Consider the following 16,878-nt stretch of genomic DNA (forward strand, 5'->3'; position numbering starts at 1 on the left):
GAGGAGGGGGAAAGGAGGAGGGGGAGAGGAGGGATGAGGAGGGGGAGAGGAGATGGGGAAGAGGATGGAGGAGGGGGAGAGGAAGAGGGAGGGGGAGTGGAGGAGGAGGGGGAGAGGAGGAGGTGGGGGAAAGGAGGGGTAGAGGAGGGATGAGGAGGGGGAGAGGAGATGGGGAAGAGGATGGAGGAGGGGGAGAGGAAGAGGAAGGGGGAGTGGAGGAGGAAGGGGGAGAGGAGGAGGGGGAAAGGAGGAGGGAGGAGGAGGAAGGGGGAGAGGAGGAGGAGGGGGAGTGGAGGAGGAGGGGGAGAGGAGGAGGGAGGAGGAGGAAGGGGGAGAGGAGGGTGAGGGGGAGAGGAAGAGGGAGTGGAGGAGGAGGAGGGGGAAGGGGGAGGGGGAGTGGAGGAGGAAGGGGAGAGGAGGAGGGAGGAGGAGAGGAGGAGGAGGGGGAGTGGAGGAGGAAGGGGGAGAGGAGGAGGAGGGGGAGTGGAGGAGGAGGGGAGAGGAGGAGGGAGGAGGAGGAAGGGGAGAGGAGGAGGAGGAGGGGGAGTGGAGGAGGAGGGAAAGAGGAGGAGGAGGGGGAGAGGACAGAGGAGGAGAGCTACAAAGCTATACTCAGTATTTAACTCCACCTGATGAAAAGTCAATTACCCAACTGGATCTGACAGAACTGTTGGGCCTATGCCTGGCTCCAGTGTGTGTGTGTGTGTGTGTGTGTGTGTGTGTGTGTGTGTGTGAGAGAGAATGACCTAACCAGCTTTGATACAACTGTGGGTCTGGGAGCAGGCTCACTCACAGAAAAAGCAAAATAATTATATCCATAAAGTACATCACACAGTCACTACAGAGTTAATTCCCAAAAGCACCAGCCAACACACAACACATCTCATTGCAGATAGAGAGAGACAAAGATGGAGACAGGCGAAAAGAGAGAGGGAAATGGAGAGGGAGGGGGGGTGGAGAGAATGGGAGAGAGAGACAGATGGAGAGACAGAGACAGAAAGAAAGAGCGAGAGAAAGACAGACGGAGAGAGACAGAAAGAGTGCATGTGTGCACAAACTGACAGTTCTCCCTCTCTGGTCCTATATAACCAAGCTACTTTGACAATTTCTTTATAAATCTGGTGGAACAAGCCAAGGCTGCTTTTACTTTTAATTTCATTGGATTTAATGCAATCATTTAGGGTTTGAGTTAGTTCTGGCTTGACTCCAGCCCCCACAATGCACTCCATATCCAACACTACACCTGAAAACAGTATGCCCTCCCTCACCTAGATCACACAGACCTCAACCTGAATCACATCGATCTAAACCCACACTTCAAATGAGAAGCTCTCCCAAGTGCTTTTCTCTTTTGGCAAAGAACTTAAATGAATTCCTCACTGCAGATGACTGAACATACTCATGACAGAACAGGATTCAGGCTTTTAGAAAAACACAGAAGACAGGTTTCACTGTCTGACAGACTCAGACTAGATCCAGCCTGAACTGTTCTCTAGTGGTGATGATGGCGTGCTGTACAGCTGCCTGAACCCTCCATGAGCTCTTAGATGGTGCAGTGGCTCTGCTATGCAGGAACTGTGAACCAGAAAGAACCTACATCAGTAGATCCCTTCAGCCCTGTCAGAGATGTGTTTGTGTGTGTGTGTGTGTGTGTGTGTGTGTGTGTGTGTGTGTGTGTGTGAGAGAGAGAGAGCCTACAGTATGTGTGGGGAGGTAGGCTCAGAAAAATGTATGAATTGCTGACAGATTTGTAAAGTGTGGGAGAGTGTGGTGTGTGAGGGAGGGTGTGAGGGAGGGTGTGAGAGTGTGGTGTGTGAGGGAGGGTGTGAGAGTGTGGTGTGTGAGGGAGGGTGTGAGAGTGTGGTGTGTGAGGGAGGGTGTGAGAGTGTGGTGTGTGAGGGAGGGTGTGAGAGTGTGGTGTGTGAGGGAGGGTGTGAGAGTGTGGTGTGTGAGGGAGGGTGTGAGAGTGTGGTGTGTGAGGGAGGGTGTGAGAGTGTGGTGTGTGAGGGAGGGTGTGAGAGTGTGGTGTGTGAGGGAGGGTGTGAGAGTGTGGTATGAGAGGGAGGGTACATGAGCATCATCCCTCAGCAGCCAGACAGGCTCAGATAGGGACGGGGCTCCCGGAGAATCCATGCTAAACATGGAGGGTTAGGGTAAACAGGGTTAGGGTAAACATGGAGGGTTAGGGTAAACATGGAGGGTTAGGGTAAACAGGGTTAGGGTAAACATGGAGGGTTAGGGTAAACATGGAGGGTTTGGGTAAACATGGAGGTTATGTAATGCTGAGAATAACTGAGAGGCTATATATAACCAGACAGACAGCTCATCATACCAACACGAATGTGTATTTTTATAGACACACATTTCGCTTGTTGTTAGGTGGGAAATGGTTTTGTAATGTGTGTGAGTGTGTAAGAGCTGGATAGCAGGAGATGGGAGTAAAAAAGAGAGAGAGATAGAAAAGGAGAGACAGACTGATAACACAACCTATGAGCTACTAGTACAGTCTTCCTCCTCTTGCTCTCAGGCTGTAACGCTCTCACAGCGAGCAGGAATGTGAACACACATGCTGTGGGGCGCTGCTAACAGACCTGCGCTGCTTCCTGCATCGGGTTTGTTGGGTTTGGATGCTGGTGTTTGAAAGGGCCGGTTGAAGTCCCAGTGCAGGCATCCAAACATCAGCCCATCCCCTGGGGACTGGGGGGGCTGTGAGGGCTGGGGGGGCTGTGTGGGTGGAACAGCACCCTCTCACAGCACCCTCGCACAGGACAGCACCTTCGCACAGGACAGCACCTTCGCGCAGCCCCCTCGCACAGGACAGCACCTTTGCACAGGACAGCACCTTCGCACAGGACAGCACCTTCGCACAGCACCCTTGCACAGGACAGCACCCTCTCACAGCACAGCACCCTCGCACAGCACAGCACCCTGCACAGCACAGAACTCTGCACAGCACCCTTTCACAGCACAACACCCTCGCACAGCACAGCACCCTCTCACAGCACAGCACCCTCTCACAGCACCCTACACAGAACTCTGCACAGCACAGAACTCTACACAGCACAACACCCTGCACAGCATCCTGCACTGCACCCTCTCACAGCACCCTACACAGAACTCTGCACAGCACAGAACTCTGCACAGCACAGAACTCTGCACAGCACCCTCTCACAGCACTGCACCCTCTCACAGCACCCTACACAGAACTCTGCACAGCACAGAACTCTGCACAGCACAACACCCTGCACAGCATCCTGCACAGCACAGCAACATGCACAGTACCATGCACAGCACCCTGCACAGCACAGCACCCTGCACAGCACCCTCTCACAGCACCCTGCACAGCATCCTGCACAGCACAGAACTCTGCACAGCACCCTGCACAGCACCCTGCACTGCACCCTCTCACAGCACCCTACACAGCATCCTGCACAGTACAGAACTCTGCACAGCACAGCACCCTGCACAGAACCCTGCACAGAACCCTGCACAGCACAGCACCCTGCATAGCACCCTCTCACAGCACAGCACCCTGCACAGCACCCTCTCACAGCACAGCACCCTACACAGCACCCTCTCACAGCACAGCACCCTGCACAGCACCCTACACTACACAGCACAGCACCCTGCACAGCACCCTACACTACACAGCACAGCACCCTGCACAGCACCCTGCACAGCACCCTCTCACAGCACAGCACCCTGCACAGCACCCTCTCACAGCACAGCACCCTGCATAGCACCCTCTTACAGCACAGCACCCTCTCACAGCACCCTACACTACACAGCACCCTCTCACAGCACAGCACCCTGCACAGCACCCTCTCACAGCACCCTACACTACACAGCACCCTCTCACAGCACAGCACCCTGCACAGCACCCTACACTACACAGCACCCTCTCACAGCACAGCACCCTACACTACACAGCACCCTCTCACAGCACAGCACCCTACACGGCACCCTGCACATTGAGTGCAAAATTTTCGTATGCGTTTTTTCATAATCGGCAGCCTCAAAAATCGGTGGCTCTGAATTGTCAAAAAAAACACTCAAAATGCTGGCTATGGATGTTAAAAAAGCAGAAAATCGAGGGACTTCAGGGCTTCATGTACTAACGCTTTTGCGCCCACTTCAGGCGTATTTGTTTCGTAATTTGCACGTACAAGCGCAGACTGCCTGTCGAGGGAACTGAAAATGGCAAATTGCGCTTTTCCGTGTCATGCATATGCATTCACGGGAGGGTCAAGGGGAAAGTGGGAGTTTCCTATAAAGAGATGGGAGGGGATGCGTAAAGTGCGCCTAATTATGTATTCCGCGGTATGTACAAAAACCACCTGTAAAAGCGCACCATTATTTTGCGGTGAAATTTCCCCGTCTGTTACAAAAGGCGTAAACCAGGATGCGCATATGCCTCCTGGTGTAATGGCAGCCGTAACCCGAGCAAGATGAAGACATAGGACAAAGGATTTTTGCCACAAGGATCACACTTTTTGAGTTGAGTGAACACGAAATCATTACGCGTTACAGAATAAGCAGCCATGCAATATTACAGTTACTTGAAGAAATCAAAGAATACATCGAATCTCCGACTCAGCGTTCACATTCCATTCCAGCAGTTGTTAAACTCTTCGCTACATTACAAATATTGGCATCAGGATCATTTCAAACAGTCATCGCTGTTTTGACTTTGGTGGCTGATCCAGGATAGAAAGAGAGAAGGAGGCCCATTCAATTGCGCGTTTAAATGCTCGCAATGTATGGTATAGTGAGCGGAGAAAGGCGCTGATTACCCGATGACCTGCAGGTTTCGTAAATACGTCGTAAACTGAAGTTTCACAGCGTGCGCTATCTGCGGGTTGGCCATGGCGCTAATAACGCTACGATTGCGAATGTACGTACATGAGGCCCTCAGTGTGCAAAGGCCTTAAGGGCCCTGTTTCCATCATTATTCACTAAACTACCCAGATGACCCCCACAAGGCAGGTAGGGTTAGGGTTAGCCAACCAGCTGCTCATGGTCGGGTTAGAGGTTGAATTAGAGGTCGGAATAGTGGATTTACCAAACTGATTTAATAAGACCTGGGGCATTCCTGCAGTCTTATCTGCCATCTATCTGGGAGGAAACGTTGGAGAACTGACCCAAGCTCAGTCTTACCCCTGGGCTCACCTCTTCTGCAACGCAGTCTTCTGCTTTCCCTGCAACGCAGTCCTCTTTCTCTCCCCCCCCCACTCTCTCTCTTTCCATCCATTCTGCTATTCACTTCCTTCCATTTCCCCCTATCCCTCTCTCCATGTACCACTACTTTCTCTTCCTCTCCATTTCCCTCTCCCCCTCCCCCCTCTGTGCCTGGGTTCAGTCCCAGGGTGCCACTCAGCTCTGCTCTCCCCCTCCCCCCTCTGTGCCTGGGTTCAGTCCCAGGGTGCCACTCAGCTCTGCTCTCCCCCTCCCCCCTCTGTGCCTGGGTTCAGTCCCAGGGTGCCACTCAGCTCTGCTCTCCCCCTCCCCCCTCTGTGCCTGGGTTCAGTCCCAGGGTGCCACTCAGCTCTGCTCTCCCCCTCCCCCCTCTGTGCCTGGGTTCAGTCCCAGGGTGCCACTCAGCTCTGCTCTCCCCCTCCCCCCTCTGTGCCTGGGTTCAGTCCCAGGGTGCCACTCAGCTCTGCTCTCCCCCTCCCCCCTCTGTGCCTGGGTTCAGTCCCAGGGTGCCACTCAGCTCTGCTCTCCCCCTCCCCCCTCTGTGCCTGGGTTCAGTCTCAGGGTGCCACTCAGCTCTGCTCTCCCCCTCCCCCCTCTGTGCCTGGGTTCAGTCCCAGGGTGCCACTCAGCTCTGCTCTCCCCCTCCCCCCTCTGTGCCTGGGTTCAGTCCCAGGGTGCCACTCAGCTCTGCTCTCCCCCTCCCCCCTCTGTGCCTGGGTTCAGTCCCAGGGTGCCACTCAGCTCTGCTCTCCCCCTCCCCCCTCTGTGCCTGGGTTCAGTCCCAGGGTGCCACTCAGCTCTGCTCTCCCCCTCCCCCCTCTGTGCCTGGGTTCAGTCCCAGGGTGCCACTCAGCTCTGCTCTCCCCCTCCCCCCTCTGTGCCTGGGTTCAGTCCCAGGGTGCCACTCAGCTCTGCTCTACATCACGGCAGCGATGCCACAAGAATGCACACCGCTCTGAAGTGAACATTACGGCAGGCTACTGTAACACGCACCACATGTAATCCCCAAACCAACACACAGAAAAACCAGCGCAAATCCTGACAGCAAACTGCCGCCGTGGGTTTTAAGTCAGGTAAACCCAAAAGCAGCTCCGCAAGGTGGAGCGCTGGCCTGGGAAAGACTTCCTCATGTGACCCAGCTGACAGAAGCACGCCAGGAAGGACAGACTGAACAGGAGAGGAACACGGGAAGTGCAGAGAAGACTTACTGGCAGAAACACAGCCTGACTAATCTGCTCTGACCCTAACCCAGTACTCCCTGCTGTGGACGTTCAGCAAGCCCTCGCTGGCTGCGGGGACACGCCCCTCGGGGACAGGCCCCTCGGGGAGAGGCTGTTTACAGTTTCTTGGGAGGAAGTAGTAAGGGTCCAGACAGAAACAGGCACATCTTGTTAAAACATTCATGGAACGAGTCGAAGTGACTGTGTTCTGTTAAGAATGCAGAGCAGCAGGTTGGAGGGTGAGAGAGGAGGACTCAGTATGGAGACAGGAGATTTTAACGAGCATTGTGTACAGAGACACAGGGACAGAGCAGTCTGGAGCATCAGAATACCCATCTGAAGTCAGCCCTCCTCCAGAGTCAGGGCTTTCCCTCTCTCCATCTCATCATAACTCAATCCCTCAACTCTCCCGCGCCTTTTAGCTTTCTTCCCCCACTCCATCACTCAGAATCAAATCCTGCCTGGGCCACTGCACTGCGGGAAGGGAGAAGAGGAAAGGGAGAAGAGGAGAGGAGGAGGGGGAAGGGGGAGGATGAGGGAAAAGACCAGAGGAGTGAAGGAGGGGGCGAGGATGAGGGGGGGAGGAGCGAGGTGCTCTAACAGGCCTTTGATCTTCTCTGCAGTGCTGATACTGAGGGAGAAAGGAAGGGAGGATAGCGGAGGAGAGGGATTGTGCAGAGTCAGATAAGGGGAGAGAGCTGTAGACCTCCTGCATGGGGGTGTGTGGCTGAACCACATGATTGGTGCAGCTCTATATTGCTAGAGCGGCAGGGTAGTGTACTTACGACAGAGAACTGTGAAAGGTAGCTGGTGACTTTAAACCAGAGGAAGAGAACTGTGTGTTAACCAAGGTAGGCTGGAGGTGAGGTGTGTGGCGGACTCTGTTTAAACACATACACTACCGTTCAAAAGTTTGGGGTCACTTAAAAATGTCCTTATTTTTCAAAGAAAAGCACTTTTTTACAATGAAGATAACGTTAAATTAATCAGAAATACACTATACATTGTTAATGTGGTAAATGACTATTCTAGGTGGAAACATCTGGTTTTTAATGAAATATCTACATAAGTGTATAGAGGCCCATTTCCATTAACTATTACTGTATGTGTTCGAATGGTACATTGTGTTTGCTAATTGCCTTTGAAGACTAATGGATGATTAGAAGGATTAGAATTAGAATGCCAAAGGTCTGCAATGTTGTAATTGCTGCAAATGGAGCATTATTTGACGAAAGCAAGTTTGAAGAACAAAATTTATATTTCAAATAAAAATAATTATTTCTAATAATAATAATTAACCTTGTAAATGTCTTGACTATATTTTCTATTCATTTTTAAAGTTATTTGATAAATAAAAGTGTGAGTTTTCATGGAAAACACTAAATTGTCTGAGTGACCCCAAACTTTTGAACGGTAGTGTACATAAAAGGAAAAGCCCCCTCTCCACACCTGCCGTCTCGAGAGAGGAGGCGAGCCCACAGAGCCCGTTCTTTACCTCCTCCAGCATCATGGTTACAGAACCACAAACCTCAAAGGCACTCTGCAACACCTATTCATTCAGAAAAGCCAGATTTCAATAGCTAGCGACTATTTGAATGTGTTTGATATTTTCAGTTAGAACAGTGTTGGTGTTGAGCAGGGCGGTTCAGAGCAAGCCTGTTCTAACCGGATTCCTTAACCCTAACCCTACAGGCTGGCCTGCCTGTGTGTTCAGAGGAATGGGTATTGTGAACAACTGACAGCTTCTCAATGACCCGGATATTCTTCTGAACTGACTAAACAAACTAGTGGGTCATACAAACGATCATTCCGATGCTTTCATTATGCTCTGGTTATTATACAAGAAGCAATCAATAATGTCTGGCATCGCGTGCCTTCCTCACAGTAGCATACCTGCTGTGTTTTAAGTTCAGCACTTTCTTCCTAAAAGGTAATTGCTACCTGTACCTCCGGTGTTTCTGCACTCCTGAGATTTGATAGGGGCCGGCTTATAAACACACACACACACACAGTCAGGCGTTGTACTGTATGGTGTAGTAAAAAAATGAGTAAACAAACGTCTTTGCAGAGCTTTTTTGCTCAGGGGAAAAGGCCCGCGGAGAAGGAGAGAATCCGGTCGTTTTTCAGAATAAAACGTCTTTCAGGCTCTGATAATCAATTAAAAGGAAATAATGTTATTAATTCTTTTTTGTGCGGCCCGGTACGAAATGACCCACGGACCGGTGGGCACCGGTTGGGGAACGCTGCTCTAAAGACCCGGCAATTCAATCAATTTCCCGGCACATTTGCAATGTAATGCAATGCAGATGTGCACACTGCCCCCTACCAAACAAGATGGGTAGCTCGGTCAGCAGGGAGCTGAAGAAGAGCGGCTACTGACGTCACTCTGCTGCGCCGCTCAGAATGCTTTTTCGTTCATTTTGCATTTCTGCAAATGAATTTTAATTTTCAAATTTTACATTTCAAATTGAATTTTGGTATCTATTTGCTGGGGCATGTTTTGAACATTAAATCTCAAATGTCTATTTCTTTTTCATTTTAATTAAGTGAAAGATTGAGCACTCTTGAAGAAGAAAATTAAAATGCAAATAGGTGATGATTAATAATTTCATTTATGAGTCAAATAATGCATACACATTCTTAAAATGAAAAAGCATTTCTGCAAATGCATTTTAATTTTGGTCACGATTTGCTTCCATAATAATCCTGTTCTACTAATAAACATTAACCAATGCTAGCTAGAAAAAAACATAAAAAACAAGGAAATTACACAGTTAACTGATTGATGGAGGCTGGATAAAGTGTGATGGATGATGGTTAACAGGATGAGGATGAGTTCACAACAGAAGATTACATTTGTTGACTCATCCTGTTCCAGATGGACTGGTGTCAGGTTAAACATCCTAATGGCCTTAATCTCATTAGTTTCTGATTGGACAAACACCGCAGAAGCAGAATCTGATTGTGCACATGGCCCTGACTCAATCACTGACCTGACACTCTTCACTCCGTCTTCCATCTGGGAGCAGTGCTAGGGTGCTGTCGCTCTGCTCTGAGGGAGGGACGGTTTGGGACTGAACATCACTACTCGGAGAACGACCTGCAGACACTACTACAGATGATGGACCTGCACAATCCCCACATCCTCCATATTAGAGGAGAGTGTGGTGGTGAATGGAAGCCTAACTTCCAGGCGACTCAGAACAGATCAACCGTTGCATGAACTGAGCTCTAAACGTTCTGTCAGTGAATCCTCTGGAGGTTCTCTGACACATGAATAATTACACATCAAAACTGCAGTGGGGAACTTCATCTGTGACAGCGACTGGCTCATTCATGGTTGAATGAGCCATCAACACGGCTGTGTACCCTGCGCTTACACATGATCCAATCAGGGGAGCTGATAGGCTGTGTGACACAGTACACAGCTCTGCCAATGTTGCACATCTCTGGTGATAGGTCTGCATGCTGTCTGTTGACAGTGTGCCCAACAGACATGACAATCCCACTCAGACTCAAACATAAATACTGTTCTCTCATGGAGGAGAAACGAGAAGCACGGGTCGCCAACAGATTATCCCTGTCCAGTGTCCAGCGAACAGAGTCCTGGTACATTATGTCCAGTGTCTAGCGAACAGAGTCCTGGTACATTATGTCCAGTGTCTAGCGAACAGAGTCCTGGTACATTATGTCCAGTGTCTAGCGAACAGAGTCCTGGTACATTATGTCCAGTGTCTAGCGAACAGAGTCCTGGTACATTATGTCCAGTGTCTAGCGAACAGTCACTGGAGGACACCGGTGAGTGTGATCCAGGGACCAGATGATGGGAGGACACCAGTGAGCGTGCGGTGAGGATAGGATGAGGATTACGAGGATAGATGTGCTAACAAGAACATACAAGGCCAGAGATAAAATCATTAGCCAAAACAAACCCTTAGTCTGAGCTAAACCTAGCCCGCTGTGGTTCCAGCCCGCTCAGGCTCAAATTCTGTTTGCTCAAATTCAAACAGTAAAATTCAGATCCCAAAACTAAAATAAAAAACTTAAATCAAGCAAATCACGAGAAGGGTCCAACTGCAGACTTCTCTCCTCAGGCCCGTCTCATTTTTTATCTGGATTTCACCATCTGAATTTGAGCAGCCTGAATGTTGTCTGATTTGAATTTCAGGAGCGTGAATTTGTTATTTTCTATTTTTGGGATCTGAATTTTACTGTTCGAATTTGAGCAACCTGAATGTCCGAACCTTGAATTTTGAATTTCAATTTTAAAGACGTGAATTTAAAACCAACAAATTCAGTGGTGTTTACATTTCAATATTAAGTATTAAATGCCTTTTAAAATTAAAAACATTTTTTCAATGATTTGCTTCCATAATAGCCCCACGGTTCCTTTCAGCATGGAGGTTCTGGTGTTCTGATATCTTGCCTAGCAAGCCCTGTCTGAGCAGCCCTGTCTGAGCAGCCCTGTCTGAGCAGCCCTGTCTGAGCAGCCCTGTCTGAGCAGCCCTGTCTGAGCAGCCTACAGAGATGAGAGGGGAGGAGGTGTAGAGGAATCCCTCAGAGCAGCTTGCCTGTCAGTGTAGCATCCACCTGATCCTGGCTGCCTGTCAGTGTAGCATCCACCTGATCCTGGCTGCCTGTAAGTGTGACTGCAGGCTTGTCTGGAGGACAGATTAGCAGGCTGTCACAGGAGGACAGCAGGCCCTGCTCTGCTGTCTGTAAGCACTGCATGAACCGCACAGCACTGTCCATGTTCACACAACAGCAACAACACAAGTGTCGACATCACTTATAGTGAAGTCATCTCGGAAACAACAGGATATCCAAGTCCATGTGTGGACATGAAAAAATCAGCAGCCTTGCCTCAGTCTGGTACAGAACACAGCGTCTGCTAGATCTCTCGTTTAGACTAATCCTTTCGCTTGCCGATGTAATGACCGAACTGCAGCCCCCCCTCCCATCATCCTGTCATCCTCGACCCCCACGCCTCTGAACAATGATCACATTACACAGCAGCCACCACCCGACTGTGGTACAACTTTTTTACGGTAATTAAAGATCCTGTAAAGTGGAATTGAAAATGACTTTTAAGTTCATCACACCACAGAAGAATGTGTTGTTAACTAGCCATCCAAATTCGAATGAAAAAAAAACTAACACGGACAAGTATGTTAAATTAGGCTTTGAAATTGTGAGAAAATCAGCAGTCTTCTCTGCTTGAGACTGGGGGGGCGTGTCGCCTGAAGGAGCTTAAGCTCCGCCCCCTCGAATTTATTGAATTTAGCAACAACAGCAACACTAGCTAAGTCAATTGCAGATATCAGAACAGACTTACCTGCAGTCTCTGAGTGTTTTATGTATTAATTACTTTGTCTTTGCATCGTACCAGCTGAGTAACTGAATGAAACCTTCTGTGATTTGACGTAGATATGTCGCTGTAACGTAGATCGGTCGGGTTTTGGCTCCGCCTATACAAAACCTGAGCTGAAAACGGAAGAGAAACTGTTCAACAGTCTAACTCCACATTTCAGTGCGACAAAGTTTTCACGCTTTGCACATTCTTTCAGGAACTCATTTCACACATATATAATGTACTGAGAAGAAAATCATGTAATTTGCTTTACAGGATCTTTATTGATTCAAGAGATTTTTGGGTGTGGCCAGCTGTTAGATGATACTGCTGGCATGATGTAATGTTGACATGCTGGTTCTTTACGCTGGGGGGGGGGGGGGGGGCGAGAGAGCGAGAGAGCGAGAGCAAGAGAGAGTGAGAGAGAGCAAGAGAGAGGGGAGGCTGGCAGGGATGTTTTCACCCTAGGCCCCCCACTGTGTCCTTCAGAAAAGAGCACAGACCATCACACTCACGCACTGTCTCCACGGCTGCAGCTGTAACCTTCAGAGAAGGTGAACAAATTCAGGCCACTTTAGCAAACATGAGCATCTGTGTGTGTGCTCATTTCTACTTGGTCATGTGTATAAACCATAGTGATGGTTTGAGTCTTGGTTTATGTGCCTGAGTCTGTCCATGCCACAGGCAGACATGCAGTGACTCATCCAGCCTGAGCCAGCCATGCTGCTGCCCCGGAGGGGCGACATTCAGCAGCACCCCACTCAGCACTACCACCCCACTCAGCAGCACACAGAGACTAATGGAGAGAGGGGAGACTGAAGGAGAGGGAGGGGGAGGGAGAAAGGGGGAGAGAGAGAGAGGGGGAGACGGAGGGGGAGACGGAGGGAGAGAGAGAGGGGGAGAGAGAGGGGGAGAGGGGAGACTGAGGGAGAGAGAGGGGGAGAGGGGAGACTGAGGGAGAGAGAGGGGGAGACGGAGGGAGAAAGGGGAGAGAGAGAGGGGGAGACAGAGAAAGAGAGGGGGAGAGGGGGAGAGAGATGTTGGGTTCTTCCTATCAGGCTGCCCGTGTGCTGGACAAATGCCAGAGGCACACTGCTCTCTCAGGGGGAAAATGGCAGCAGATTTGAGCCTCTGCAGGAAAGCAGGCGCCAGGTCAATGCAGCATCAAAAGCAGAGTATATATATATATATATATACACACAGTATATATACACGTGTGTATGTGTGTGCACACACATGTCGGTTTATGCCCCTGTCCACCTGTGTTGATCCAGTCTACAGCCAGCATCAGCAGAATGCCCATCCCAGAAAAGCACTCTTTAAAATGACCCCACACATCCACGCAAGCGACAGTCAGGCAATCTCACAACACAAACATTGAAGACCTTCTCACCCAGAATGTGTCACTCGGCAATGTCATGTCATGTTTGGTAGGCTGTAACCTGGTGCTTTCAGAACGTGCTTATCACCAGAAATGTGGTTAAAAACTGTTATTAAGTCCCGTAACATAACTTCTGTTGTGAGCCATTTTTCTGAGAGTATCTAAAAGCTGAAGGAATGTTAGCGTAAATGCTCAACATGTAGGAATGCGTCCTACATTCTTAAACATAACAGTAGATCCTGTGCATGTCAACATCAGATTCCTATGTAATGTGTTTATGTCAGGAGCGAGTTTGAAAAGCTCTCTCCCTCTCTCCCCCTCTCCCTCTCCCTCCATGCTGACAGGGTGCATATCCTGCCATGATATCACCATGCTGACAGGGTGCATATCCTGCCATGATATCACCATGCTGACAGGGTGCATATCCTGCCATGATATCACCATGCTGACAGGGTGCATATCCTGCCATGACATCACCGTGCTGCTGGGGGTGATGCTACACAAGCCTGGTACTGAACAGGCTCAAGCTGATGCATGGACAACCTGTCAGAAATTTGACTTCAGTACCATGAGAGCCCTTCAGTAGTCCTTGATCTTTCATACACAGAATTCCCAATCACAGAGCATAATTGATCCATTATCCATTATATGCTGAAGCTATAAATCTGCAGTTACAGAGACAGACCTTGCTAAGCACCGTTTCTGGGTCAATAATATATAAACTCATACGTTGAAAATCTAAGATAAATATAGATTTCCATCATGTTCAGGCATTCCATCTGAGGAAAGCTGGTTTTTAATCCATTTCATGCCCTGTTCCATGCTCAGACATTCCACCACAATTGCAATAACGCATTGACTTGTCTTCATATTTCTACTGGCTTGTGTCACTTCCTTTCTCAAACCATGACCTCTAATTCACAACACATGGATTTGCTTCAGCCTGGCATTTGTGTGCAGTACTACTCACTAGTTCGTACAGTACAACCAGTTAAGAAAAAATATCCCTGGGATCTACAATACAATTACTGCTAGTGAAATAAGACGTAATCAAGGAATCCATAAACAACTCCTTACATGGTCTATGGAGCCTGTGCGTGTTACCTTCACAGCGCAAAATAAAGGAATTAACAAAAGATGGTTACCTCTAGCACAGGCCCCGCCCCCAGTATGATCTGCTCACCTCCAGCACAGTCCCCGCCCCAAGTATGATCTGCTCACCTCCAGCACAGGCCCCGCCCCCAGTATGATCTGCTCCACCCCGCTGGCGAATCCCTTCTGGCTGAGCGCCGTCAGGTGATGGATCAGGAAGTTGGTGCTCTGGGTCTTGCCCGAGCCGCTCTCCCCGGAGATGACGATGCACTGGTTCCTGCGTCGCTGCAGCATGGCGTGGTATGCGACGTCCGCCACAGCGTAGATGTGCGGCTCTAACTTGCCCAGCTGGTGGTTATCATACATCTTCACGTACTTGGGGTTGTAGATGGGCAGGAACTGGAAGGGGTTGATGACGATGAGGATGCTGCCCACATAGGTGTAGATGTTCTCCTGGCGGAAGCGGGCGCGGAGGCTGTCCAGCAGAGCCCTCTCCGTCAGCTCAGGGAGGGCACACAGGTCGGCCGGGTGCTCGCCCCCTGCAGGCTGGGGGAGGAAACCCCGTTCCACCATGCGGCGCCGCTCCTCGGTCACACGCAGCCACATCTGCAGGCTGCCACCGTAGTGGATGGAGCCGTCCAGGTTCTTCTGGCGCAGCAGGAAGCGGTAGTCCTCGCCGCTGCCCAGGCCGCAGCGGTTCTCCAGGGCGTTCCGAGGCCACAGCATCATCCTTTGGACGGGGCAGTCGCTGGGGTTGAGAATCCACTCCTCCCCCCCAAACTCCTTCACCTCCGCCAGCACGTAGCACTTGGTGCGGTCCAGACGCAGGCGCTCGATGAGGCGCTCGATGCCCTCGGCCGCGGTGGTGCTCTTGCGGGCAGCGACGGGGCAGTAGATGGTGCCCTCGGCCAAGGAGCCAGGGTACACTCGCAGGGTGAATTCCTGGTCCTCCAGGCGCCTCCGCATGCTCCCACTAGCGTGGCTGGCATTGGCGGAGTTAGCGTAGCCGCAGCCTCCATCTTGAAGGCTCATCGTGGCGCAGCAGGTCCCATCAGCAACGGATGCTGCTGTCGCCGTGGCTACCTTGGCCGCTGCTGTCACCGTGGTTACCTCGGCCGCTGCACGTCCCTCCCTGGAGGACCGGCTCAGGACATTCCAGCTGGAGGACAGGAAGGAGGGATGAGGAGGAGGGGAAAGAGAAGAGGAGCAGGTTAGAGGAGCTTCACCTCCTACAGGAGTCAGAGTGATGTCAGCACTGAAGTCACATGACTGACTAGTAGAGGAAAATAATAGGACATTTTGTTTTTGATAGTCTGAAGAACCACTATCCTATTGTTGCAACACTTCTACGACTACAATGAGGAGATAGAGATTGTGAGTCACAGAGAGATGTATGGCCAGACAAGACACTGGGGAACAGTAGTTTCATACATTTCAAAAGCAATGGCCCCAGCTTATCTCTGGACATGTGTGTGTGTGTGTGATAATCTTAGTACCGTGACTGTGTGCCAAGATTAACAGCTGCCACCTTCCCCACAGAAGTAGCTTTAATGAGACAGAGCTGCAGTTGTGAGTCTAGAGAAAAGGTTCCAATTACACAGCCACACAAAGACACAATAACTGTGCTACTGTATTTAGAGAATATCACTGACACTGGGCACAGAGATGAGCTTGGCCTATGCTAAAAGCCAATGTGTGAAAAGACCGTTTTAATGAATTATGAACGATAACAGAATCACAACACTAGAAAGAGGGTTTTCATCTTGCTCATTGCCTCATTAGCTGGGAGTCCCGGAGCAAGGCATGAAGATGGTGATTGGGACATCAAGGCATGAAGATGGTGATTGGGACATCAAGGCATGAAGATGGTGATTGGGACATCAAGGCATGAAGATGGTGATTGGGACATCAAGGCATGAAGATGGTGATTGGGACATCAAGGCATGAAGATGGTGATTGGGACATCAAGGCATGAAGATGGTGATTGGGACATCAAGGCATGAAGATGGTGATTGGGACATCAAGGCATGAAGATGGTGATTGGGACATCAAGGCATGAAGATGGTGATTGGGACATCAAGGCATGAAGATGGTGATTGGGACATCAAGGCATGAAGATGGTGATTGGGACATCAAGGCATGAAGATGGTGATTGGGATATCAAGACAGGTACAATCAGCCATGACTTGTCCCGGAGCGGCTTGAATGAACCTGCAGGATGTGTAGACTGGGGAGCCACATGGTGCCACTGACACACAACACAGCCAGGCCAGGCAGACTAGCTCACACGCAGGGCCCTCGCTGGTCAGGAGCTCCTCCTGTCTGCAGACTAGCTCACACGCAGGGCCCTCGCTGGTCAGGAGCTCGTACTGTCTGCAGACTAGCTCACACGCAGGGCCCTCGCTGGTCAGGAGCTCGTACTGTCTGCAGACTAGCTCACACGCAGGGCCCTCGCTGGTCAGGAGCTCCTCCTGTCTGCAGACTAGCTCACACGCAGGGCCCTCGAGGCCACTACTCCTGCATTCTTGCGTTTGTTCATTACAAACGTCTGGAGGAGGCTAGCGGTCATCAAAGCCCCTGCTTCGGCTGGGAGTTACGACTGCTGCCAACACGTCTAGTTGTCCCCTGGAGAGCTGGGG

General features: G+C 50.4%; 1 protein-coding gene across 6 annotated transcripts in view; it reads right to left on the bottom strand.

Annotated features, from left to right (window-relative positions):
* myo9ab (myosin IXAb) overlaps positions 1 to 16,878 on the bottom strand; it is a 96,784-nt gene that overhangs the window by 57,238 nt on the left and 22,668 nt on the right. For all 6 annotated transcript variants that reach the window (XM_062460891.1, XM_062460895.1, XM_062460894.1 and 3 more), the window contains exon 2: positions 14,369 to 15,398. In XM_062460891.1, coding sequence (XP_062316875.1) covers positions 14,369 to 15,271 — 903 coding nt within the window. In that variant the 5' untranslated portion in view covers positions 15,272 to 15,398. The remainder of the gene's footprint in view (positions 1 to 14,368; positions 15,399 to 16,878) is intronic.

This window comes from Osmerus eperlanus, chromosome 5, assembly GCF_963692335.1.
Source record: "Osmerus eperlanus chromosome 5, fOsmEpe2.1, whole genome shotgun sequence".
Taxonomy (NCBI): Eukaryota; Metazoa; Chordata; class Actinopteri; order Osmeriformes; family Osmeridae; genus Osmerus; species Osmerus eperlanus.